The 27,965-nt window shown below is 42.4% G+C and overlaps 2 protein-coding genes across 7 annotated transcripts; both read left to right on the forward strand.

Annotated features, from left to right (window-relative positions):
* Positions 1–2,930: 2,930 nt before the first annotated feature.
* Positions 2,931–27,946, forward strand: TMEM183A (transmembrane protein 183A). Of its 6 annotated transcripts, XR_014790689.1 has the most exons (10): positions 2,931–3,132; positions 3,219–3,308; positions 8,602–8,754; positions 9,237–9,396; positions 11,491–11,671; positions 13,533–13,607; positions 14,820–14,975; positions 15,361–18,775; positions 20,240–20,903; positions 22,142–27,946. XR_014790689.1 is itself a non-coding variant. In XM_084853675.1 (8 exons), exons 1-8 carry the CDS (start codon positions 3,027–3,029, stop codon positions 15,541–15,543), a joined length of 1,104 nt encoding a protein of 367 aa, XP_084709801.1. In that variant the 5' UTR covers positions 2,931–3,026; the 3' UTR covers positions 15,544–22,135. The 6 variants fall into 6 exon arrangements, 2 of the variants coding, with proteins under 2 accessions (XP_084709801.1, XP_084709803.1); XR_014790687.1 differs by having other exon boundaries at positions 15,361–20,903; XR_014790688.1 differs by having other exon boundaries at positions 15,361–20,418.
* On the forward strand, positions 22,150–23,082 carry LOC146348643 (putative G-protein coupled receptor 139). The gene has a single exon (XM_084851678.1). It carries the CDS (start codon positions 22,150–22,152, stop codon positions 23,080–23,082), a length of 933 nt encoding a protein of 310 aa, XP_084707804.1.
* Positions 27,947–27,965: the final 19 nt, after the last annotated feature.

The following is a 27,965-nucleotide window of genomic DNA, read 5'->3' on the forward strand; positions in this document are numbered from 1 at the left end:
ACCACTTTGATAGTTCATTGGGAAGTGAATCTGTAATAAATAAAGCTTAGCAAGGTACATACTAACACATACCAATAGCAAAGAAGCCTAAAACAAACTATGAACACATATTCTCTTCTGTCTTTGTATTTCCTGTTCCAACAACAGTCCAAAAGAATTATATTTTAGCCAGGCCAGTAATTTTCTAACATTTAGATAGGATTGCCCCCTTTTTCTGGCAGGGCTTATATGCCTTTAACAGATACATGGCAGGTACAAATACAGTCATTAAAACCTTTCTCAGCATGGATATGCAGAGCCAGGAATGCTTTACCTGTTGAATTTCTGCCTGTCATTGTTAAAAGTATTGGAGTCTTACTAGGAAAATGGTGGCAGACTTACTCCTACACCAAAGAAATCTAATAGACTACAACCCTGTGTAAACCTACATGGGATTAAGTCCCACTGAACGCTACATTCAATAGGTTTTTTCCCCCGGTTTCTGTATTGTACTCTTCTGTAGGGCCAGAAAGCAGCAATCAGGATGAAGATCTGTTGGTTTAAGTTTGTAACCCACTTCAGTACATGTAGACTGTAATCTAGGGAAAAGGAGAATTATTTATTATTTTATAGTATTTATATGTACTGTAAGCACATGATGTAGTGCTCAGACAGCCTTTGTAGATGTTCAAGCTGTTGCTAAAATCCTTTTGACAGAAAAGCCAATTTTAAAAAAATGGAGTTCCCATACAGCCTGAACACTTTGGGTAGGCCTTAAGATCCCAGATAATGCAGCGGACTCCTAGTATCTAAGCACTGGTGCAGGCAATTTTTAAGAAATTAGACCAATGAACTTGCTCCACCATAGATTACAAATCAGCATTATACGAATATTTGAATCTCCCCATGTGAAATAGGTGGAGGCGTGTCAAACTGGTAACTGAAAATTACAGTACAATCCTATGCATGTTTAAGTTCAGTGGGACTTACTCCATAGTGAGTTTAGGACTGCAGCCCTAATTGATCTAAACCAGAACAGCTTCATTCACAGCTAAAGGCAAAACAGAATCTAATTTTAACAATGTTGTTCTTAAACCATGCAAATCTCACTGTGTACACATTTTACACAGAATAGTATTGAACCAAAGTGAGCTTTTTTCACTTGTTTCACTAGGTCCTCTGAGATGGTACCACCTCTATGGATAAAATTGCCAATTTCAATCAGCCACTACAGCTATGCCTTTAACAGCAGCTTGATCTGCAGGTAAGCAGCTGATAATGTGAAAAGCTCTACCTAATTTTTGGAAGATCAAGCATCTGTTAAAGTCACAAGAGAGAGTCAGGCCATTTTTTCCTGATCAGTTGGGTACCCTATTTATGGTCATTATAGGACCATATAAAGTAGTTTGCATCACACAAGAAATCCTAATCGGTCTTGTTTGAGCCTTTGCAAAGTATTTTGTCAATCTATATAAAGTGTTCTTTCTTCCATTGTGTAACTAGAATCTTTCACCCAATAACTCTCTGAATGAAAAAACTTAGCTAGGCTGAAGTTTTGTCAGTAGTAGCTGTTTAAGAAAATGGAAGGGAGAAACTGCAAATGTAGTATGAAAAAAGAGATAAGTGAAGAAACTGGTATGGATTCCTCTTGCCAAGAAAAACCTGAGGGTAAGTTAGCTAGGGCAATGAATCAGAAGAACCTGTTCTGATGTTTCTGCAAGGATGTGGGACTTTGATAAGGTACACTGAACTTGTGAGTCTTGGAGAAAAGGGGACTTGGACTGAGATGTCTTTTAAGGCTGACTGGATTATTTGAAAGGGAAAGTATTCTAGAAAGACAAGAATAGAACTTGGCTGGAGAAGGTGTATAAAAAATTGAAGGTAAATATAAGAAGATGCAAGCCAGGGCAAAAGCTGACCATTCCCCAGCCATGGAAGAGGCTATTTTGAAAACCCCTTCACCAGTTGATGGGGACCTATTTTGAGTTGTTGAGGTGTGACCAGCACCCCAGTGGCCCTTCCACCCATGTTTAAGGTTGTTGTCATGTTTGGTAGAATGTCGCATGCTCCTGTGGGTAATGGTAAAGATGGAATATACCAAAAAGCCCACAGGGAAGTAATCACTACGAGATTTAATCCCACTGAAAACAAAAAAATTAAAAATTAAATTCTCAAGTCACCCTTCCACTCCATCAATTCTCTCTCTTATTATGACACCGATACCACATGGGGTCTGATTGGGGCCCTCAGTTTGCTTTTCACTGATTGTTGTCGCAGCTTGAGTTTCTTGTCACATCCAAAATCTGTCCTTCCCATTGCAGGGAGGACGATTTTCATTGTACGAAGAGACTTGTACAACATCCTTGTGGCCCTTAAAGGAACTCTGTCCACCTGCAGCTTTAACTTTCTCCAGTGGAAAATAAAAGCGTACATGTGTATTTCCTATTCTGGCTACCATGCTGCAGAAAACTGTTAAGCAGGCGCTGCTTAGTAAAGCCAAGGCAAGTTGCAGTAAGTTCTGGATCAAAGTTTTTGTTGATCACTTTGTGGTAGATGGCTATCGGGAGGGGAAAGCGTCTAGAAAAGAATTTACAGCATTAACATTCCATCTTTCTTCCAAGGACCTCGGAGCTGTGTAAAGGATATCTCACTCTGTCCTCGCAACAACTGTGTTAAATAGGATAGGATGAGAGCGACTTACTCAAACTATGACCTGAGCGGGCTTTTCATTCTAAAGTCCTCCCCAGACTCTGGATGGGGAAGACTCAAAACACAGAACGTACTTTCCGTTCGTGAGGAAGAGGGGATTTAAATGGGGCCACTGCAGCGGCGCAGCGCACGCAATTAGAACAGCCCCTACTGTCGCAAGTTGATGACGTTACGGCCCGACCGCGCCGGCCGATTGCATCCATCATGCGCGCAGAGATGTTTCTGGTTGTCGCGAGAACTGCCTTGACGTCGGGTCACGGTGCCGGCAAGAGCGGGATGGCTAAGGAGCTACGCCGAGCCGACGAGCGAGGCTCCGCGGCTCGGCCACCGCTGAGGGAATGGCGCCCCGAGACCGACCGGTAGTGGCACCCCCTTCCGCCATGCGCAAGCGCGGGGCCCGCAAGCGTCTCAAGTTTCGGGCCGACGACGTCTGCTTGGAGCGCAGTAAGTAGTCGGGCCCAGCTGTCGTGGCTGGTGGCAGCCATTGCCCCCTGACGCGGCTACTGAGCTCTCTCGCTTTCTCTCCGCAGTGACCGTGGCGGACTACGCCAACTCGGATCCCGCCGTGGTAAAATCTGGGCGCGTGAAGAAGGCGGTGGCCAACGCGGTGCAGAAGGAAGGTGAGTTCGGGCACGAAGAGCCCACATGGGTTTCGTTTGACCCGAAGAGTCGCTCCAGAGGGGCAGCTGGTGTCGGACTAGCAGCAAAAACAACCGAGTCTTGAGGCACATTTTTAAAACGCTTGTGGCGTTAAGAGTTGTTGTTGTTGTTCAGTCGTGTCCGACTCTTCGTGACCTCATGGACCATAGCACGCCAGGACTTCCTGTCCTCCGCTCTCTCCCGGATTGTGCTCAAGTTCATATTCATTGCATCGGTGATGCTATCTAGCCATCTCATCCTCTGTCGTCCCCTTCTCCTTTTGCCTTCAGTCTTTCCCAGCATCAGGGTCTTTTCCAGAGAGTTTTCTCTTCGCATTAGGTGGCCAAAATATTTGAGCTTCAGCTTCAGTATCTGTCCTTCCAGTGAGCACTCAGGGTTGATTGCCTTTAGGAGTGACTGATTTGACCTCCTTGCAGTCCAGGGGACTTGTAAGAGTCTTCTCCAGCACCACAGTTCAAAAGCATCAATTCGGCGCTCAGCCTTCCTTATAGTCCAGCTCTCACAGCCATACATTACTACTGGGAAAACCGTAGCTTTGATTAGACGGACCTTTGTCGGCAAGGTGATGTCTCTGCTTCTTACTATGCTGTCTAGGTTTGCCATAGCTTTCCTCCCAAGGAGCAAGCGTCTTTGAATTTCATGGCTACAGTCACCATCTGCGGTGATCTTGGAGCCCAAGAAAGTAAAATCTGTCACTGCTTCCATTTCTTCCCCTTCTGTATGCCAGGAAGTGATGGGGACAGATGCCATGATCTTCGTTTTTTTAATGTTGAGTTTCAAACCAGCTTTTGCACTCTCCTCTTTCACCCTCAACAAGAGGCTCTTGAGATCCTCTTCGCTTTCTGCCATTAGGGTGGTATCGTCTGCATATTGGAGGTTGTTGATAATTCTCCTGGCAATCTTAATTCCGACCTGTGATTCATCCAACCCGGCGTTTCTCATGATGTACTCTGCATATAAGTTAAATAAGCAGGGTGACAATATGCAGCCTTGTCGTACTCCTTTCCCAATTTTGAACCACTCGGTTGTTCCGTGTCCGGTTCTTACTGTTGCTTCTTGACCCTTGTACAGGTTTCTCAGGAGACAGGGAAGGTGGTCTGGTACTCCCATCACTTTAAGAATTTGCCACAGTTTGTTGTGATCCACACAATCAAAGGCTTTAGCGTAGTCAATGAAGCAGAAATAGACGTTTTTCTGGCATTCTCTTGCTTTCTCCATGATGCAGCGAATGTTGGCGATTTGATCCCTAGTTCGTCTGCCTCTTCGAAACCCAGCTTGTACTTCCGGTAGTTCTCGGTTCGCATACTGCTGAAGCCTAGCTTGTAGGATTTTGAGCATCACCTTGCTGGCGTGTGAAATGAGTGCAATTGTGCGGTAGTTTGAACACTCTTTGGCGTTGCCCTTCTTTGGAACTGGAATGTAAACTGACCTTTTCCAGTCTTGCGGCCATTGTTGAGCGTTCCAAATTTGTTGGCATATTGAATGCAGCACTTTAACAGCATCATCTTTTAGGATTTTAAATAGCTCAGCTGGAAGACTGTCATCTCCGCTAGCTTTGTTGTTAGTAATGCTTCCTAAGGCCCACTTGACTTCACTCTCGAGGATGTCCGGCTCAAGTTCAGTGGCCGCACTATCATGGCTATCAGGGACATTAAGATCTTTCCTGTATAGTTCTTCTGTGTATTCTTGCCACCTCTTCTTATTTATTTATTTATTATTAAATTTATTAATCGCCCATCTGGCTGGTCACCCAGCCACTCTGGGCGATGTACAACATACAATAAAAACAGTTTAAAACAATAAAATTCTACAATAAAAACATTTTCTAAAATACCCTAACCCACCCCAAATGCCTGCCTGAACAACAACGTTTTTAATACACGACGGAAGCTCATTAAAGAGGGGGCATGACGGAGTTCCCTAGGGAGGGAGTTCCACAGAGTGGGAGCCACCACAGAAAAGGCCCTCTCCCTCGTCCCCACCAGTCTAGCTGTCCTGGCTGATGGGACAGACAGAAGGCCATCTGAGGCTGATCTTGTTAAGCGGCCTGTCTGGTGCTGCTGGAGGCGCTCCTTCTTAATCTCATCTGCTTCTGTTAGGTCCCTGCCTTCTTTGTCCTTTATCATGCCCGTCTTTGCACAAAACGTTCCCTTGAGATCTCCAATTTTCTTGAAGAGATCTCTAGTCTTTCCCATTCTGTTGTTTTCCTCGATTTCTTTGCATTGTTCATTTAAGAAGGCCTTCTTGTCTCTCCTTGCTATTCTCTGGAACCCTGTATTCAGTTGGATATATCTTCCCCTTTCTCCTTTGCTTTTCACTTCCCTTCTTTCCTCAGCTACTTGTAAAGTCTCATCAGACAGCCACTTGGCTTTCTTGCATTTCTTTTTCTTTGGGATGGATTTCGTTGCTGCCTCCTGAACAATGTTACGGACCTCCGTCCATAGTTCCTCAGACACTCTGTCTATCAGGTCTAATCCCTGAAATCTATTCCTCACCTCCACTGTATATTCATAAGAGATATGATTTAGGTCATACCTGAATGGTTTAGTGGTTTTCCCTACGTTCTTCAATTTAAGCTGACATTTTGCAACAAGAAGCTCATGATCTGAGCCACAGTCAGCTCCAGGTCTTGTTTTTACTGACTGTATAGAGCTTCTCCATCTTTGATTGCAAAGTACATAATCAATCTGATTTCGATATTGACCATCTGGTGATGTCCATGTGTAGAGTCGCCTCTTGTGCTGTTGGAAAAGAGTGTTTGCTATGATCAGCGTGTTCTCTTGGCAAAACTCTATTAGCTTTTGTCCTGCTTCATTTTGTACACCAAGGCCATGCCTGCCTGTTATCCCAGTGATTTCTTGACTTCCTACTTTAGCATTCCAATCCCCTATGATGAAGAGGACATCTTTTTTTGGTGTTAGTTCTAGAAGGTGTTGTAGGTCTTCACAGAACCGATCAACCTCAGCTTCTTCGGCATCAGTGGTTGGGGCATAGACTTGAATTACTGTGAGGTTGAATGGTTTGCCTTGGATTCGTACTGAGATCATTCTATCGTTTTTAAGATTGTACCCCAGTACTGCTTTTCCCACCCTTTTGTTGACTATGAGTGCTACTCCATTTCTTCTAAGGGATTCTTGCCCACAGTAGTAGATATGATGGTCACCTGAATTAAATTCGCCCATGCTTGTCCATTTTAGTTCGCTGATTCCCAAGATGTCGATGTTCAATCTTGCCATCTCATGTTTGACCACCTCCAGCTTACCTTGATTCATTGATCTGACATTCCAGGTTCCTAAACAATATTGTTCTTTACAGCATCGGATTTTCTTTTCACCACCAGACACATCCACAGCTGAGTGTCCTTTCGGCTTTGGCCCAGCCGCTTCACTCTTTCTGGCGCTACTTGGAAATTCCCTCTGCTCTTCCCCAGTAGTACATTGGACACCTTCCAACCTGAGGGTCTCATCTTCCGGCATCATATCTTTTAGCCTTGTGATACGTTCCATGGGGTTTTCTTGGCACGGATACTGGAGTGGGTTGCCATTTCCTTCTCCAGTGGACCACATTTTGTCAGAACTCTCTGCCATGACCTGTCCGTCTTGGGTGGCCCTGCACGGCGTAGCTTATGGCTTCACTGAGTTATGCAAGCCCCTTCGCCACAACAAGGCAGTCATCCATGAAGGGGGGCGTTAAGAGTACCAACTCTTAATGCTGTGCGTTACAGCAAGATGTGTCTTGTCTCATTTTTCCTACCAAAGTGTAATGCTGGGACTTGTGTATCAAAAACACCCACTAAGCTACTATGTTGGATATGTCCATCATTGTAGACAAGTTGGAGCAGGAATGCCCCATGCAAAATTGACCACAACTGTCTGCAGATATGTAGGCAATGACATTCTGAGGAAGGACATACCAAACTTCCTTATTGCAGACAGAACCTGTCAAATACAGAGAGTCCCAGAAACATCACCATTGCCCAGAAACCACTCTCTTACCCCTGTCTGACAGGGCAAATAGAGGGCAGAATGCTAAGCAGCAATATTGGGCTATCCTGGAGCTACAAGGAGGATGCCTACCCATTGTCCTGGAAGCTGATGAAAAAAAAAAAAAAAATATATATATATATATATATATATGGGTCTCTGAATAGGAGAGTGAAAGTGTGCCTGCAGTCTTAACCCAGAAAAAAATGTACCCTAGATAACAAAAGTTTAAGAAGTACTGTTATAGGCAACAATAAGCTATCAGAACCCTGTAGCCAAATAAATGGCGGTTATTTATTTATTTATTTATTTATTAAATTTATTAATCGCCCATCTGACTGGTCACCCAGCCACTCTGGGCGATGTACAACCCACCATAAAACAATTTTATGGTTAGTACAAATCAATATGTGACATGCAGGTGCTTGCCTCCCTCCTTCCTGTGTTTTGTCCATTACAGTTGCTAGGTCACAGTGCTAACAGTGGAAGGCATAACTGGCAGAATCCCCATGTGGACGCTAGACTCAGCAATGCTATGCCCTCTCTGTTGAGAGCAATGCCCCTTTGGAGCCTGAGTCTCCAGTCCTCCAAGTCTCCCTTCTTCCCAGTAGTGCACAGCCTTCCTGTCTCTAGGACATACATATAGCTTTGTCTGGCTTTCCTCTGGGCAACTTCTTTTTTCAGCTCAATGTCTCCACTACCCATTGATTCAAGCTTCCTGCTGTTCAGCTCACTGTCCTCTTTCTTACCTCCTCTAGCGAGAGTGTCTATTGACCAGCCTTCCTAATGCGCGCTCTGGCACACACCCCATTCTAAGCAGCCCTTCTCTAATTAGCCCCTTCTTGCATCAAAGTCCTGTTACCCCTATTCTTCTCCTCAAGCCTACCTTTCCTTCAAATTTCTCCACCTTAGTCCATTGCCTAGTCTTTCCTTCAATACCCTGTCTCTGGACTCTTTCTCTTAGTTTGCCTATTTCCCAGAATATCTTTCCAGTCCTTGGCCTGCTGCTGTGTGGGGTTTTAATCCCAGCCAACTGACAAGTTCCCTTCCTTAAAGAATCTGAACTGCACTTTGTTTGGTTCCATGCACAACTGAACATTCCATGGCACCACAAGCACAGTGCAATAGCAGTGTAGAATGAAGTACATATATTTGGAACCACCACTTTTCCAATTCTTTCTGTGCTGGCAGTTGAATTACAAAAGCAAATTTTATCATGGACATTACCAGTTCTTGTATCTCAACATATTCTGTGTATGTGTGTTTCTAGTAAAATCGCTCTGTGGTTTGGAAGCATCTTGTGTACCTACTGATGAAGTATTATCAGTGGCGGAGTCCTGTGGTAGTAGTGATGAAATGGATTCTAAGGATTTCACCAATGATACAATATTGTCTAGAAAAAAGAAAAGCAAGAGGCATAAAGGTAAGAACTGTGATTAATTTGATCACTGTTCACAGTGGTTTCTCCTGAGATCATTCCCATTTCTCAAACAAATTGCTTCTTGTATATGACCTATGTGTGAACCATATAACCGCCCCATAACATGTTTTACATTTAGTTATTGGTGTGCACACTTCCTTTTTCTTACCACTATCAGTTAAGAAAACAAAGTCCTACCTAAAGCCCATGTGGACTTGTTCTAGAAAGATCTGCTTTCAAATCCCTGCTCAGCCATGAAGCTTACTGTGTGAACTTGGGCCAGTTACTTGCCTACCTCATGTGGTGTTGTAAGGATAAAATGGGGTAATCCTATATATTCTACCATGAGCTGATTACCATGAGCTGATTTATTGCAATAAAAGGAAACTTGCACCTTCTAAGAATTCCGCTAAAGTCATGTCAGTTTATAGTTAGCCTTGAAGACATGATGATGGTCAGTAATGCTCTTTCTTTATCACCTTCAGAAAATTCTGATGGGGTAGTAGGCAAAGAATATCCTATCGATATTTGGTTGATGCTGGCATCCTACATACGTCCAGAAGACACTGTGAATTTTTCTCTCATTTGTAAAAGAGCCTGGACTGTCACTTGTACTGCTGCCTTTTGGACCAGACTTTATAGAAGGTATGTCAGTTTGTAAATGCTCTCTTGAATAGATCACAGTGATTTGGAGGCCTCTGCTGTACAGATTGAAGGGGCCTGCCCAGTGAACAGTGTGTATAGAAATTAGTTGCAATATTTATGCCAACTTTGAATTCTGAAAAATGCAGTTATGATAAAGTGGGAATTGCAGTGTCTCCAGAATCTCCAAGTGCCTGTCCATGATAAACCTAATTTGATTAGAACAATAATACTGAATACATATCAAAATATGCATGACATAACTAAACCATGGTATGCAAAATATACAAGAAATCTGATAAAGACACAACACTGTCAAAGACCACTTGAAAGTGATATTAAAGAAGGCTGTTAAGGTCATATAGCTAGGCTCTTTGATTATACTTTTCTTTGTGACTCTGAAATCATCCCACGTTGCATAATCTAGTCTGTAAGGCTGCACACTTCATGTATCTAGATTGCCGCTCTTGAATCTGAGGGAATGGAGAATTGAACTGCAACTGATTTAGGCTGATTAACATCCCATGGTGGAGGATGGGGCCTGCAGCCTCCCATACACATAACATATGACATCGCCGCACTGCATAGGGCTCACTTCATGCAGTTCTTCTCCTCTGGACGTGGGGAGATGATCACAGACAGTGAACTTTGACACAAAGCACCAGTGCCATGTTAGCTAAATTGTGGTGGCAGGGAAGAACACACCCAAGGGATCGCTGACCAGATCAGCATGTTAACCAGCTTTGTATTTGGTGTAGTATTAGCTCCTTTCAATGCTTTTTGCTTCTGTTAAATTATAATAGGTTGTATCTATAAAAATATTAGGTATTCTCTTTGGACTTACATGTGATGACACTGTACTTACGTTTAAGCTATGGGGTGACCAAACCTAATGTAGCTGGCTGTAAGAAGAGTGTAGTGTGTGATAAGAAACGGATGAATGGGGAAAGAGGCATCATCAACTGTCAGAACATCTAGCTAAAATCCCTTCTGAATTCTTTTTCCTGTGTTGAGTCTTACTGACAGGCTTTTAATCAGCATTCTTAGTGTCAGGGTGGAAACTGAGCCCAGAGAGCCTCAGAGCAGTTCGGATTCTGAGGAGGAACAGCTATCCGTGAGAGAGGGACCAGCTCATCCGTCACAGGCTCAGCACCTGGCAGAGATTCCTCCTGCCAGCATTCCAGAGATAGATAGCGACCCAGGTGGTGAGGGAATGCGGGAGGGGGGCTTCTTAGACGCTCAACGCAGACGCAAAGAGCGACGAGCAATGGAGGGCGTGGAAAGGAGGTGTAGCGCCCATTTGGCGCGCAAGCAACGGCCGCCTCCCATGGACTCAAGGGAAAGAGGGAGGATCTCTCCCTAGCCCATAAGTTCAGGGTCTTCAAGTGTCTCTCTTTCAAACAGGGATCAACTGACTACTTGAAACTTAGGCTACCCTGCTGTTCCTTGCTTTAGTCGCTGGTGATTAGCATCTGAAAGAGTCATTAAGTTGTAAAAGGATTAAAGCTTTGAAAAGAAATCCTTTCGTCTGTGTCTTGAGTTGGCTATTGGGATCTACTGGGAGAAGCCGCCAGAGCGCTCCTGACACTTAGGTTGCTGAACTGCTTGCATGTTGGCTACGCATTTGTTGATCCATACTACTGCAAGTGAAGCCTTCCTCACTTTACTAGCCAGGGCACACGGGTGGGCTATATACTCTCTAGCAGAGAAACATAATTGATTCACATCGGATTTGTGAGGATAACTGCTCTTGCACTTGCCCCATTACCCTATTGTAATTTTGGGAAGAGCTGCTGCTTTGTTCTAAGGGAGATTCCCTGAATATAGTTTTTGTTCCCTTTCTAATATTAGTGTTGGTTTAGTGCCTCGATCCACAGATATTTTGACACAAGATCAGGCTACATGCACATAACTATACAAGAATCCATGCCTGCCGTGCTGTGGAACAGACAGTTGTGCTGGGAGTGGTGGTGTGTGCAGAAGATAGGATATGTTTTGAGGTTGGGCCCTCCAAGTCTGAAACACTAGTTTAGATAATGTTTAGATGAAATTTGGTATTTCTGTCTTAAAATTATTTTTTTATTGAATTTCTTTTAGGCATTACAACAGGAATGCATACCTCCCAATCCGTTTACAGCCAGGGTCAATAGAAAAGATGTACTGCCTCCGTGCATGTGTAATTCGCTCTTTATACCATATGTATAGACCTTTTGTTTCCCAAATAGCCAGAAATCCAGCTATTCCAGAGACTACTCCAAGCACTCTAAAAAATTCAAAAGTAAGTGTTTGAAGAGAAGCGCTCCTATCCAGTTGTGTGTTAATGTATTTTATTGGCAGTGAAATTCATGTGAATTAGTTCATTTGTCAAGTCTACATTTTAGACAGATGTTGTCTTTACTAGTAGCACTCTTGTATATTTCTATTTGTGGCTTATAAATGCCTTAGCGAATAGAAGGCAAAACGTTTAGTCTTAAATAAAGGATTTGCATTTTTCTTCTGTGTATAAATACCAACTTGTGACACCATTGTTTCTTTCTGGAAACTCCATTAGCAGTGTGTTGCATGACTAATATCTGCGTCAAAGCAGCTTACAGTCACCTGTCAAATTTTTCCAGTTCCAGGAGGTGGTGGGGTTAGCAAGTTCCCAATCCAATGAAAGTAGAAGAATTAGCATCTTGGATTCTTCATGTTCACATCACAACGGCTTTGGTGTCCATAGCTAATGTTGCTATGTACTAATAGTTTGTACATCCCTTGTGTGTAAAAAGTAATAGTAACTTACAAAAGGAAATTAAATGTCAGAAGTCTGTATTGCAGTAACAGTTACGGTTTGGCTTAAATTCTAAAAGCATAGAAATTTGCCATCACTCTGATTACACTGCATCTTGATATTACTGAAATGCAAGTCATGCAAATGCAATTTGTATGTACAGCAGTGTCTTTGCACACTGTGCAGCCAGAGACCCTTTACACTTAGATTTTTGTTTTCCCTCTCTAGAGTCTCCTCTCGCTAATGGGAGACGACTGCATACATTGAGCATGCAAGGCAGAGAGACTTGGTCTTTTGGTTACTGAATCCAGCTCTTCCTATTTAATTTCCCTTTCTCTTTCCCAGTGTAGCTTCTGTGGGACACTGGAGCCGTTGTGGTGTCAGCAGAAGTTTGCCCTTAAAGACACCCTCACTGTTTGGAGCAGCAGGCCACATGGTACACATCTGAAGGGTAGGACAGCTGGCATGTGGATGACATCCTCTGCCCCTTAGGAGGTACTCATGTGCTTAACTACCTTCCTCCTTGTAACTAATATTCAGTGCTGCTCTGAGGAGTGGGATTCTGTTCGGGGAGCATGCTTCTGTTAAGCCATGAAGAGAAGCAAGTTTGCATGAAAGCTCCTTCTTGCTGTATGCTTCTGAACTTAATTATAGTTTGGGGTGTGCATGTCCCCTTTATAAAGACTGAAGGCTTACTGCTTACAGTAACTATACTACTACTGTAAGTACTTGTCTGCACAATACATAAGACTGAGGGTAAGGCTCTCCTATAGCTGTTGACTTGAATAGCAGGGTGGCTGCCTCTACCCATAAAGAGGATTGCATTGATATTTTCACAGTAGAGCAGTTGTTCCCTTGGGTCCTAATATGTTTTTCAGTTCAGTGGGGTGGGGGTTAATAAAGTTTGTGGATGACTAGCACGTTAATAGAATGGCAACACTGGTGACAGATTGTCAATGTAAGTGTAACCTGCACCACAGTAGTATAAGCTTCTCCATGAGCATCGGGCTTGTGGGAGGGGCTGTAGGTCAGTGATGGAACACATGCTTTGCATGCAGAATATCCCAGGTTCAATCCCCAGCATATACAGTGAGGACTGGGAGAGAATCCTGCCTGAAACTCTGGAGAGCTAATACCAGTCAATGTGGAGAATACTAGGCTAGAACAGAATGCTGGACTAAATGGACCCTTGGTCTGATCCAGCATGGCTGTTCTTATGTTCATGTCAAGCCATGCTCACTTAAAAATATAATAGATTCTGATTCATGGGCAATTCCAAGTATATTAATCAGACTTTATTTGTATGAGCTGCATCATGTCTACATAGTTTAAGTCTGCATGTCACAAGTCTTTCTCTTTTCTGCATCAGTGCCTGCTTTTCTGGTCTAAAAGGGTTGACCGACAATCTTCACTGTGGGAATTCAGCTTCAAATTCCAAAGGCAGGTATGAATGCTAAATACTTACCAGTATCAGAATAGCAACATATAAGAATGGTTGGTTGGTGTTTATATCCCACTCTTCTACCAGTAGGTACCCAGAGCAGCTTACAGAGAAGGAAAAAACATATTAAGGGAATAAACCTACAGTATTAAACCTCAGTTAAAAACAGCCATGAAATGCAGCAATTTAAAATAATTGAAACAGCTGCTAATGGCTGCTTGAGGTATTTCATTAGTTTGAAAAAGTACTGAAAGTCACTTGGCAAATGAGAATAGTTATATACCAAAGAGAACCTCCTTGTGTGATTATGCATATCAAGGCAAGAGCAAGAGACCATTAGTCTACTTTCAGTACTGATTGTCTAAAGCCTTAATTTTTGTACAACTGATGCCTTCTTTCCTATCTTGAAATGGTAGAGCAATGGTGGCTAACTTCTGCATTTGTGGTGTTCATTCTAGTCTCCAGTTAGTGGCTCATGGGTTGAAGGTGTGTTGCTGCACAACCTGCCCCATGGAGGTGGACTACCCTAGCAGAAAGAGCTTTCTGCACATGCCTCTCCCAAAAGGTCCCCCTTAAGAAGCAGACTGGCAGTATATCTTTGCCTTTCCAGAACATGAAAGAGCATTGCAACGAAACGGATCTGAATTGCATATAGTATATCATTTTGAGGACAGGCATTGTATATGAAACTTGATATAACAAGTCTGTAATATCTTGGAAATATTATCTATAATATTGTTATTATTATGAAATGTAACTTTATTTCCTTCATAAATAAAATTGGTAGGCAAAAACTTTATCAAGTTTGCTTAAAACTTGGTAGGACTGTCGAGGATTAAATTGATCTGCTTTTGGCGTACTCACCACCAGTTGACCGTTGTTGAATTAGAAAATGCTTATACTTCTGAAATCATACCATGGCAAAAACAAATGCTCAAAATCTCAAATATTAGAATAAAACATTTCCCTTTAGCATCTGCAGATTATTACAGAAAGCTTCAAAACAATATCAGACCTTTTCTACAGAAAAGGGAATAAATGAAGCGAATCTGAGACCAGTCCTAAGCCTTTAAAGACAGTTCTACAAATTCTCCTGCCATGGCATATGTCTCCCTTCTTACCCAAATTTAAGTCTGCAGGAACAGTTCGCAGTTGTGAAAGTTTGCAGACATGGAATCAATTTCTGGTAAACTGAATGAACATATTTCTTTTGAGTCTCCCAAGTTCAAGAATAACTGTTTGAAACGTCTTCAACCACCCATCCGGTACGAAGATGTCCACGTGAACCCTGACCAAGACTGCTGCCTTTTGCAGATCACTACGCTCGACTTTATATATATACCTATAGTCATGGGCATGACAATTACCTTGGTAAGTGCTAGAATTTCTGTGCTTGTTATCACATCTTGATGCATAGAACAACCTTTGTACCAATCTTGCTAGACTAGAAATTATGCCCATAGTGTATAATGAGGCCAGCAAATTCTAAGCTCCATGGATGGTGTATAGATAGTCACTGCATCTACTCCTGAAGTTTAAATAATGGAGGTTCTTATAGCTGCTCAAAACTGACTTGGCAAGAAAATTTCCTCAAGGATTAAGCTGAAAACATTTACAATCTCGAATCCTATAGAAAACTCGCTTGTGTACAATACTGTTCACTTTTAGTAGGACTAAAAGAGAGGATGCGAATGATGCATGCTACTGAATTAGTGTCTAGATCTTAAGGAGATTTCCGATTTTGTTTCCTTTGCAGTTCACAATAAATGTGAGCACAGACATGAGGCATCACAGAGTGAAAATGGTTTTCCATGATTCTCCAGTTTGGAATGGCAAGAAACCAAAATTTGACCATGGAGTGCAAGTTGTAATGGACCCTGTGCACAGTGTGCGTCTTTTTGATTGGTGGCACCCACAGTTTCCCTCCTCACACATTTGAAGACTCCCAAGTAGTTTACATGAACTGGAAAAACTTCAGGAAGTCTAATTTTATTTGTAGACTATATTCTATACAATCTCCATAAATGACTAAACTTGATATGCCAGTCTCTGTAAATATTGGGTCACTATTTTGGGAGGGGGGATATTCTGTGGTAATAAGTTTCCATAAACACATAAGACATTTTCTGATCTGGAAAAAGCATCAGCTAAAATTCTTCTAACTTACCTCTTAAAGGAGAATACAGGACAAGTGTATTGCTTCTGTATTGTATGTCTAAAAGCATTAACAGTTCAGGTATTAATGATATGAGAAAGTGAAATTGATAGCCAAGTGTTTCCACTATTCCTCTTTAAAATGTGCTCAGACTCTGCAATGCTAGATCCATATAAGGAAACTATGAGGACTGTAGGCTTAATTTCCACATCAGCCATATACTTATAGCAGGAAACATTCACCCTTGTCTGTGACATGGCATACATGTTCACAGACTATGTCTGTAAGAAAAATGTGAAGTAGTCCTCAGACCCCAATCCCTTAAACGTGTATTTTTAAAATATATTAGATTGGATCCAGATTTAGTCATGCTTAAAGTAAGGCCCACTGAAATCAGTAGGACAAGTTGTGCCTAACTTAATTCCCATCGGTTTTAGTGTATCTTATTTATTTATTTATTTAATTTCTATACCGCCCAATAGCCAAAGCTCTCTGGGCGGTTCACAAAAATTAAAACCAAACACACAATAAAACAATTTAAAATATATAGAATATTAAAACCACAATATAACAATACAACCACGATATAATCTAGCAGCAGTGCAGGAGTTTAAAATACAGATTTAAAACAGCAAAGATAAAAATTTAGAAAGCTAAAATGCCTGGGAAAATAAAAAGGTCTTCACCTGGTGCCGAAAGGAGTACAATGTAGGCTCCAGGCGAACCTCACTAGGGAGCTCATTCCAGAGCCGGGGTGCCACAGCAGAAAAAGCCCTCCTCCTAGTAGCCACCCGCCTCACTTCCTTTGGCAGGGGCTCACGGAGAAGGGCCACTGATGATGATCTTAAGGTCTGGGCAGGCATATATGGGAGGAGGCGATCCTTCAGGTAACCTGGCCCCAAGCCGTTAAGGGCTTTGAATGTTAACACCAGCACTTTGAATCAGGCCCGGAAATGGACTGGCAGCCAGTGCAGCTGGAAAAGTACTGGCGTAATATGAGCTCGCAAGCCAGTCCCTGTTAACAATCTTGCTGCCCTATTTTGGGCCAGCTGAAGTTTCCGGACCGTTTTCAAAGGCAGCCCCACATATAACGCATTGCAGTAATCCAGACAAGAAGTTATCAGAGCATGGATAACTGTAGCTAGGCTATCTCTGTCCAGATAAGGGCGTAGTTGGTATACCAGCCTAAGCTGATAAAAAGTGCTCCGTGCCACTGAGTTCACCTGTGCCTCAAGTGACAGTTGTGGATCCAAGAGCACCCCCAAATTACGAACCTGATCCTTTAGGGGGAGTGCAACCCCCTCCAGAACAGGTTGAATATCACCTAGCCGGGCAGACGAACCACCCACTAACACTACCTCTGTCTTGTCTGGATTGAGTTTCAGTTTATTGGCCCTCATCCAGTCCATTACCATGCCCAGGCACTGATTCAGAACAGCCACTGCCTCACCTGGTTTTGATGAGAAAGAGAGGTAGAGCTGGGTGTCATCTGCATATTGATGGCACCTCAGCCCACACCTCCAGATAACCTCCTCCAGCGGTTTCATGTAGATGTTAAACAGCATGGGGGATAAAATAGAGCCCTGTGGAACCCCATGGCACAATTGCCATGGCACAGAGCAATAATCCCCCAGCACCACCTTCTGGAATCGGCCATCCAAGTAGGAGCGGAACCACTGTAGTGCAGTGCCTCCAACTCCTAACCCAGACAACCTATCCAAAAGGATACCATGGTCGATGGTATCGAAAGCCGCTGAGAGGTCCAGAAGAATCAACAGGGTCACCCTCCCCCTGTCCCTCTCCCGGCAGAGGTCATCCCACAGGGCGACCAAGGCAGTTTCCGTTCCAAAACCAGGCCTGAAGCCCAATTGAAATGGATCTAGATAATCCGTTTCATTCAACAGTACCTGGAGCTGTCCTACAACCACCCGCTCAAGCACCTTGCCCAGGAAGGGGAAGTTGGCCACTGGCCTATAATTGTTAACATCCTCTGGGTCCAGGTTAGGCTTTTTCAGGAGTGGTCTAAAAGAGTGCCGCTCTTTTAAAGCGGCAGGCACCACTCCCTCTCTCAAGGAGGATCTACTTTGGATCTGACCTACTCACTGCAATTGTAAGTTTCAGATTACCCTGTTCATTTTTGTTGGGTCTGCTTGCACATGCTTCATAACTACTTCAGAGGTTGTAACTAGTAACTTCCCAACACTGGGCAACAATACCAGTTTCCATATGCAGTAATTGGAGAAATGGTTACTACCTTACTAACACTCTAGAGAATTTCTAAATGGTCATATAACAGGGGGAAGCCCCCAAGGCTTTGATATTAGCCAATACTGGAAAGTTCAGCATCTAGCTTGGCCATAAGTCATCATTTTACATAGCTATAGAAAGACAAATGGGTAAAAGATGGTCACCCAATATGGTGCTATAGTGGAGAACTGCCAAAAAGGATCTAAAATAAAAAACATCAATTTTAAAGCTACTAAATATTTTAATACAAAATCCAACACATAAGCAAATATCTCTTCCTGAGCCACTTTGGCAGCACAGGTTGGAGGGAGACCATTTGAAATATGCATAGGAAATCTCCAACCTTTCATGTGGGAAATGACACCTCCCCCTGCTTATGCTTCGTTTGCCAAATCCTTTGACTCGAACAAATAGCACTGCTGACCCTGCTTAAGGGAGGTATCAGTGCCTTTTCATATTTGCAGTCTCTGTATCGTACCTGATTTCCATTAACAAGACTCAGGGCAAAGGGTCAAGAACTGAATGTGAGCATGTCGAAGTGGTGATTGGAAACAGCACTGAGTGACAGTGCATAAGTGGAGGAAGCAAACAGGAAGCGAGGCTTGAGGAAACTGGGTGTCCTGCTTAACATGGCTGCAAGAATGCATTATATCTGCATAGGAGACAGTTGAGGCAAGGGTGCACCTGATGCAGTATGCCAGTGAAGGAACCAAGAGGGAGAAAGTAGGCTAAACAGCGTAAGAAGACTGGGCGGGAGCTTGTCAGAAAGGTAAGCTGAAGATGGCACTGTAACTCTCATTCCGCTACAGCCCACCTTTAGGGCCGTATTTCCATGCATATGCCACCTTTTTGGTGGGTATCTTGTTGGTGTATAACAATACCCCAAATACTGAGTATCTTATGACAAAGATTTGAATACAGATTACGCACATGATATGGGTTCAGATGGAACCAATAATTTTGGCAGAAAACATACCTCATTTGCTATGTGTCAAGGCTTTTTCTTCAGTTTTTTTAACTTCTTCCTGAAACTTGTGCATTTATATGGTCCTGCCCAGATTTTTGGGTATTTTGCAATGGCAGACCTTTCTTTAAAGCTTCTCTCACATTCAGTACACCTATTTCACTCTTGGTAGGACTCTTGTCTTATTGGGGGCTTTCTACTTGGTGTATAATTATATATTGGTGGTTTTGGCTTTCCAAAGGTTTTCCTCCAATCAGAAGGCTTCATAGGGTGGTGGTGTTGTCCAGTGGCATATCGAGTTTTCTGCATTATATTTTTCTTCCTTGTTAGTCATAATTCTGAAATATGGGCAGCATGAGCACTTCTGCTCATTCCGTTATGCCAGCAGGACCCACCGTTAGCACAAGAGGGAGCTAGCACTTCCTGAAGCAACCCCAGGTCCGAGGGGAAACGCTTTCCCGGATCGAAACAGGTCAGCGGAGCTCACTTCTGTGAGCTCCACTGAGCTGCGCTGTTCTGGAAACTAGTGTTTCCACTTGTTTTCAGTTGCTTTAAGAACCACTAGCTCCAAGCTGCACTAGCGGTGGGTCCCCCTGTTGCAGAGACAGCATAGGATATGCTCTAGGATTCCTTACAGACATTTTTTGGGGTAAATTTTATGTTCTGGGTAAACTGAGGTTTTATCAGGCTTGAGTAAATATGAACTTTGGGGGGGGGGGACAGAAATGCAGGTGTAGTGCTAATATTTCTACTACACCGATGCATAAGAGTCATGGTCCTTAAGGACAAAAGCAAAGCTGGAAACATCACTGTCAATTATATTTTTTTAGCCTTCTCAGATGTTTGGTTTTCCCACCCACCACAGCTAGCATGAGGCTTCTTGTACTGACTATTAAAGGGACTATCTTGGATACTGCAATGATTGTTAGCCAATAAAACTTTCTGCTGAAAAGACTAACGTAGCAACAAGCCTGTTGGAGCACAATTAGAGGCAAGTCAAGCACTTAAAAAGCAGTGCACAAAATTATTCATACAAGAAAGCCAATTCTTTGTGCCATGATTTTCTCAACCTAAAGCAAGATCCATCCTTCCTGCTATCATTACATAATTTGTGCATACATCCATAACCCTGTTCTACATTTTTAATTACTCAAGTTTAACTTCGTGCTGACTAATAACTGCCTCATTGCATAATGTCAACTTTAATAATTAACCAGAGATTTGTAGGTGCTAGTGTAAATTAAATACAGTAATTGCTTATTTAAACAGACAGTATAAGGAAGATAACCAGAGAACAATCCTGTGATAAGAAAAAACAGGACTGCTGCCATTCATAGTACTGGGAACCAAGACATTTGCAAAAGAAAACGATTTCAAAATGGAGGAACACTGGATGATAACCCTAAAAAAAGTATTCTACCCACTCCTAGCAATAATTGGGATCCCATGTGAGTATGATACACAGCAGAACTTAGAGGAGAGCTGCTGAGGGAGACAGACAGCAAAAGGAGCAAGCACGTACAGGATAAATGTTTGGGACAGCAGCAGCCAGCAGTGGGGGACAGGTAACAAAACTTGCAGAAAAAGGGGGGTGGGAGACAAAAATACTACTGTGAACTATGGGAGAGAGAGAGAAAACCCTAAAGCTAGGAAGTGTCTCTTTCTGCTCTAGGAGATGTTGTCCCTCCTGTTCTATGTCCTTGGATTTCTGTCAGCCAGAACAATGTTGATTATAAGTGATGTTAATGAACAGTCTTTTCCGGTGCTGCCAACCATTACAGATGGAAGCCTACAACTTCCAAATGGGAATTTCAGCTAAGGCTGCTCTGAACCTGTCTCTCTCTGTTCTTCAACTGGGACATCACAACTGGCTCTTGAAATTTACCTCAAATGAGCTTACAGTGGTAGTATCACAGCCATCTTTTGGAGAGAGGTTAGAGGCAAAGAAACAATCCTGGATGTTCTAGGATTCTGAGAAATAGGTAGCAAAAAGTCTAGATTACCCCATCCCACTCTCCTGTGGCTGGGGTGGGATAGGAGTGACTATTCTGCTCCTGAAGGGGACCATTATAGACCCGAGAGAATGTTATTGTTTCCATTTTTTTTATATTTTAGTACTATATCTAGTATTTTAGTATATTTCATTTTTCTATATTTTTATGTGCATTGATAGAAAAGCAGTCTATAAATGCAGTAAATAGAAAGTCTGTGTATTCCAACTATATAATTGTAGGGAGCTTGGTGAAGAGTTGTTTCTATATTGCTCTATGCAGTTAGTTGCCAGAGCCTGGATTTATCTCCCAGTGTGGTGCAATGAAAGAGGGAGCTCTTTTTGCATCATGTTCTCCTGCAACTTGATCTTGGGGTGGGGATTGGGGCAAACTACTGCTGTGCCCAGCTAGTATATGAAGTCATCTGCAGTATTCGTTATTATATTGTGCTTGTGATCGTGATGCCTTTGACATTCCAGCTACCTAGAAATAAGCAGCAACAAAATGTTTGTGGTCCAGCATCTATGACGGAGGGGAATTTATTTATTATATTTCTATACCACCCAATAGCCAAAGCTCTCTGAGCAGTTCATAAAAATTAAAAATCTAAAATAAAACACGATAAAACAATATAAAACCTTTACAAGTTTAAAACAGGATGAAACCAGAGTAAAAACCAGCAGCATGGAAAGGTCTAAAAACAAAGTAATGTGTTTAAAAACAAACTGAAGAACTAAGAAGCCTGGGAAATAAAAAGGACTTTAGCTGGGGCAGAAAAGTCCAGGTGAAATGTAGAGATGTAGGCTTGCCTGGTGCCTACAAAAGAAATGTAGATGACAGACAAGCCTATCTTGGGAGGGCTTTCCACAGCCAGGGTGCCAGGAATGTTGTACATTTGGCTAGGATTAATACTTCACACAGATTTTAGCAATGCAGAGGCGGGGGGGAGATGGAGGGCTGTAAAACTAAAAAGAGATTATTAAGGGTGAAGCAGCTAAGAGCAGAGATACAGGATCCCACATTCTATATAACCATATATAGTACATGTGGGCTTCTGTGATTGGTACATTTCTTGTGGAGAATCCCATTTTTAATACTGCAGTTTAAAAAAAGCCAAAAGAAAAAGACCTATTTTATTTCTAGACCTGGACCTTTACCTGGTCCTTCTTTTTCATTGCAGCAAACATTATGACATTAGTGATCTTCTGCCAAAAAGACTGCCTTATTTCCACCTCCAGTCGCTACCACCTCATGGCCATGTCCTTGGCAGACACAGTGGTCCTTGTTCTTCTTGTCATTGTTGAGATGACCACAAAGTACTTCAGCATAAGGCCATTCTGGTACAAAGATCCCTGGTGCACCTTGCGGGATGTGTTCAGCTATGGTGCAGTCAACACCTCTGTCTGGCTGATTGTGTCCTTCACTGTTGAGCGCTTCATCGCTATCAACACCATCAGGCTAAAGGTGAGAATCTGTTCCCCCAGGAACACACTTTATGCTATTGCTGTGATCCTTGTCTGCAGCTACACTATGGCCATCCCCCATTACTGGTCTAACTATTCAGAGGTAGAAAATGGCACGGGACATGCTATTTGCAAGTATAACCCTAAGCTCTCCACTGCATATGTTGAAGGGCTTGTGTGGTTCCAGACTTCTCTCATGTATATTATCCCATACGTTATCATCTTCACCTTGAACAGCCTTACTCTACGGCAGATAATCCACTGTAACAAAGTGCACTGTGTCACTGGGGGAATGTTGCATAGAGTCCCATCTCGAACCCATTTGGGGAATTGGAAGAAGAAGTCAGTCATCCTCCTGGTGACAGTTTCCATGACATTTGCCTGTCTTTGCACCACGAGGTTGGTCACCCAGATCATCATCAAGACCTGCTACTATGACATAGAGAGGCAAGATTACTCCAAGAGCATTAACATTGTGGCAGATCTTGGCACCATGCTGGAAATGACTAACACTGCTATCAACATGTATCTCTATGCTTGCACCCAGTCTGCCTTCCGAAGGGAGCTTATCCACTACTTGAAAGCTATCCTACACCCTTGGCAAGCAAAAAGAACGAATCTGCCACAAGTTTTCAAGGCAGAACAGCATACCACCTAGCTGAGATGCTCATAATCCATTTTATATTACAAATGAGAGACAGAGACCTTTCATGCTGTAGTTCCTCACAAAAGACTTCTGTTTTGAAAGAGAGATAGATAAGAAAACTACATAAGGCATGAACTCAATATAAATTAGCAGTGGCATCTCAAGGGTGGGTGCCTTTTGAAGCCAAATGTGAAAATAAAAGCTGCATTAGGTGCAGACACTAATGGCACAATCCTACACATGTTTAGTCAGAAAAAAGGTCCTACAATTCCCAGCATGCCCCAGCCAGCATGGCTGGCTGGAGGGATGCTGGGAGTTGTAGGACTTTTTTCTGTCTAAACATGCGTAGGATTGCACCCTAAGTATTCTGCAGTTACACTCGATTGATTGAGACACTGGCAATTTGAATTCTACTGAAACCTTATAGTTTTTTGGCACATTCAGATTTTATTAGACTGAGAAGGGGCTGGAGCTTAACGGAAGAGCATATGGTTTGAAATGCAAGAGGTCCTTTCTTCAACCTCCTTATATCTGGCTCTCAGGTAACAGGGCTGGGAACCTGAAACCTTGGTGAGCTGCTCCCATCAAAAGTAGACAGTACTAATCTAGGTGGTCTTGTAAAAGATCAATATATTGAAATTGTCCAAAATTTGGCTTAACCAAAATTAGGGGCCTTTAAAAATAAAGAGCTAAAAGGCTCAAATAAAAACAGGCTAATTAAAAAGAGGAAGTAGTGACCGAAGACAAGCAATACCGAAAAGAGGAACCTAAGAAAATACAAGAGCAAAACATTTGCAAACTTAGCTGCAAGGAAGTGTCATCTTCTGGTTAAGACTGGAGAACATAAACACAGACAAAGCGCAGTTCTCTTGGTGCGGAAACCTTGGATGTCTTTCAGTGAGCAAAGGTCACTAGGAGAAAGTGATAAACAAGTGACGTAAAGGGGAGATATGAAGAGGTGGGATTAGAAGAGTACAGTAACTCATCACATATCATGTTCCAAGTGTAAAGCTATAAAAGTAAAGGGAAGGTGCTGGGTGAGGTTGCTCCCAACAGGGGGTAACCCCTGCTGGCAGAAAACTGTATTGGGAATGTATGCACTATGCTTTGCCATGTTTTCTTTTCCTGTTTTAAACGTTGTCAACAAGTACCATGGTATCATTTTCTTTCCATAATTATCTTAAATATATTTGTTATTGTTCACAAATGTTTTAAAATATATGAGCATCTATTTTAAAGTAACTGTGTTGTCTGTGGAACTCAGTGCATCTATAGCCCCAAAGCAATCCACATCTCTGAACCTGAGCCAAAATTTAACAGACAAGTGGAAAGACGTGCCACTGGAAAGCCAGGCGCGTACACTACCTGGATCAGTGGTGTTTTTAAATCCTTCAGTCTGACCCTGTATAACACTGGTTCATGTATATTGTTCCAGATAGGCACTTCCATTTCCAAGACTGGAAAAGTTCAAGGATAGTGCCACATAGTTGAATGACAGAGCACTGGAGACTTATGATGTCTTTGCAAATACCTCTTTTATTTAATCCAGCATCAAATTCCCAAAAGCAACAGCATGGAACCCCTCAGCTTCACAGGCTTCTTCCAATCTAGCTAATTCTAGCAAAACACTTTCAGCTCTGACTCCTAATCTGAACCCAAATTCCAGCTGATTCGTTGCTCTGTCCCCTTTCCTGCTCTGATTGTTCTATGCACATTGCCAGGGAAAGACTCTGGGTTATTAAGAAATTCCAAAATCCACAATTAGGCAATACCCTTATTGGGACCAACAGAAAATGCACAAAGTTGTGAGGAAGCTTTCTTTATCTCTGGATCTTTTAATCAGACCAGACGTTACACAAACTGGGGGGGGGGGGGCTGGCCAGCCGTGTTGAGAATAAAGTGCATGCAGTTAAAGTCTTAAGATGGAAAGTAGGAAGAGATGCAGACTTAGTTGGAATAGGCTCTACTAGGTGTTACACAGGTTTCAGTTTACACCTAAGACTGCTGTGATCAAGAAACATGTAATGACTGATTCCCTCATTTTAAACAATATAAAATCCAGTTGTTACTCAGATTTGTTTCCAACCTTAGGCAAAACACATAGGTTTCTTGGTAAACAAGGAGCAAATGTAAAGACAAACCTAGAATCTTCAGTCCCTTATAAAAATGGCTATGTTTCTCTTTACTTCTGTTCTCTGCCTACCAAAGAACATGTGCATTTCACCCATGGATAGAAACAAATCTGAGTAACAACAGTTTTTAATAGGCTATTAAGGACCACTAGAATCCTTGTTATGTCCCTAATCACCCTTCAAGTTTGCTAGAAAAACCACAGCACAGGCCCATTCATGAAAGACAGGTAACTCATAATGGTATTATGACAAGATTGATTCAGAAATCTTCAGAAGCATGAGTCAGCTGCCCTCTGTTTCAGAATTTTGCCATAACAGTTAAACACGTAATGAGCTAATAGTACTGATTTTGCTGTGCATAGAGAAGTAATATGCCCCTTTCTGAATGTAACAGAATTGTACTATCTACAGTACATCTGATTTTCCTTGGTGCTGGAAGATGTGCAGTATAATCCTCCTTACAACTTGGCAGGCTGTCTTTTCCAAGGTTTCTCATCCTGACGTTGTTTGGTCATCTTTATGGGCTTGGAGCCACAGTAAAGATTTATATAACTCAGCCCTGGCACTGGAAGCATAAATTGTGAATTAGATGGATTTCTGAAGGCACTTGTACCTGGCCACTGTAAGATCTAACAACTCTCTTCACCAGACCACACCCACATGTTTTATTTAATCCTTGGCAAACTTACATCAGAGGGGAAAATATGTTTGTGCTACCAGTTCCCCATACATTTAATTTCCTGTGAGACTGTATTTCATTACCTGGTTTCCAAGAATATACTTGTTAGCAGATGGGGTAGGGTGGACATTTCTCCTCCTTTACAGAGGATAGTCCTCTATTTGAAAGTGTTTTGTATTTGAAAGGCTGTTCAGCCTAACTTTGATTTAATCTTATGGTTCTTTAAGGAGGGAGAGCCCAGGGGTCTTGAAGTGGCCCATCAACAGTTAGCACCTGGGCAGCAGATTTAGCAGGAACTCTAAATCTAAGAGTTAGCACCTGGCCACAGTCTTCTCCACTATGGAGACATGTAATGTGTTCTTGTTTAAGTTAAGAGTAATTCAAAATTTACATCTATGCATGTAAATTAATATGTGCAAATTTTATGCAAATTTGAGTCCTCTTTGGGGTGGGGAGGCTGATGCATTTCCTCTTTTTTATCAATACTTAAGTGGCCACCCTAGCAAGGGAGCTTACTACAATAATTTAACATCTCCCAAAATACTAGGAAACAATTAAAATCCCCATCAATGAAATAATTTTTATAAAACCATTGTAACTACCACCATCAAAGCTGCAGATATCAAGAAGTGGTATTAATACAGTTTTCACTCCCAAATGTCTGCTTAAACAGATGAGCTTTAGAGAGGCAAAAAACAGCAAGAGGGGAAGGCACTAATATATCACAAAGCAGAAGAGAAAAGACATTCTCAGGTGTTTGAATTAATTATGTTATTCTGCCAGATGCATTTTGGAAGAAAGTTCCTTCCTCGGGTGCTTTCTTTACATATATCGAAAAGAATCCTTCCTATGTATCTGCTATCTTGAAATGCTCTATGTCAAAATAGAAGACACATAGGAAGGATTCTTTTCAATATTTTCTTTCTCAGGGGCTTTCTTTAGATATTTCTTCCAAAATGCATCAGGCAGAATAAAATCATTCAAGCCCTTTAGAGAGACAAGCCAATCCTTCTGTTCTTTTTTTTAAAGTTGGGGGTGTGAATAAGCACCCCTATCCCCTTATCTATGTATTGCATGTGGATACTGTATATGGTCATTGGAACGGAGGCTGCAGTAATACTGCACAATGAATACGGCACAAAGGATGCCTTGTTCCTACTGAAAGGTCCTTATTGTGATGCAGTAACAGAGTCTGTCACCAGATGGTGCCCTATTCCATACAGAATATTGTTTTCTGCCCCTAGGGATGTGTGAGAGATTCACTCCGTCCAGGTCTCTTTTTTACAGGTTTAGGGAGCAATCCTATGGCCACTGGACACTGTCTAGAGGGCCATAGGATATGCTGTTTTCCAGGAACTGACCTCGGAGCCAGTGCTCCGAGGGCAGTTCCCGGAAAACTGACCTCTCTCCACGTCCGACTGAAAAGGGGTGTTCCGGGGGGCGTTCCGGGGCAGGGAGAGCGGAGCTGCATGTACAACTCATCCAATGTGTCGTACAGCAGCCTGCTCTCCTGGTCACACCCCCCTTCCCGCAGCTAGACAGCTGAAAATGACTATCAGCGGAAAATAGCAGGGCAGGAGAGGTGCGGAGGGAATGATTCCCCCGTGCCTCTCCTGCCTTGCTTTGGATAGGCAGTCGCCTCCGAGTTTGGAGGCAGCCACCTATCTTGACAGGATTGTGCCCTTACCCAACTTGCATACACCAGACCCAAGCACAGACCGGAATGCAATTTACGGTCAGAAATCCATGCAGTTTCCAAGCTTGTGATGCATTACGCAAAACCAAACAAAATGCTTTCAACAACATGCTTTTTAGCCCTTCAGTTTTAAAAATTGTATTGGGGTGGTTTTAGATCTTTGCACTGCTGCTGGCTTTTATCTTGGTTCCTACTTGGTTTTATTCTGTTTTAAACTTACAGTTTTATACTATGCTTTACTATGTTATTGTATTTTATGGTTTTAAGTTTTGTTTTGTGAACTGCCCATAGAGCTTTGGCAGATGGGTGGTATAGAAATATAATAAATAAAATAATAAAATAAACATACACATTTGAAAACTGCACCAAGAACAATATGTTTGTTGTT

This window comes from Heloderma suspectum, chromosome 4 (assembly GCF_057233095.1).
Source record: "Heloderma suspectum isolate Gila_16-S chromosome 4, 16-S_ref, whole genome shotgun sequence".
NCBI lineage: Eukaryota > Metazoa > Chordata > Lepidosauria > Squamata > Helodermatidae > Heloderma > Heloderma suspectum.

Coding starts and splice junctions, on each gene's coding strand:
- TMEM183A (XM_084853675.1), top strand. CDS start 3,027: ATGGCGCCCCGAGACCGACCGGTAGTGGCACCCCCTTCCGCCATGCGC. Junction 8,755..9,236: donor GAAAAGCAAGAGGCATAAAG/GTAAGAACTGTG, acceptor TATCACCTTCAG/AAAATTCTGATGGGGTAGTA. Junction 11,672..13,532: donor GCACTCTAAAAAATTCAAAA/GTAAGTGTTTGA, acceptor TTTCTGCATCAG/TGCCTGCTTTTCTGGTCTAA.
- LOC146348643 (XM_084851678.1), top strand. CDS start 22,150: ATGACATTAGTGATCTTCTGCCAAAAAGACTGCCTTATTTCCACCTCC.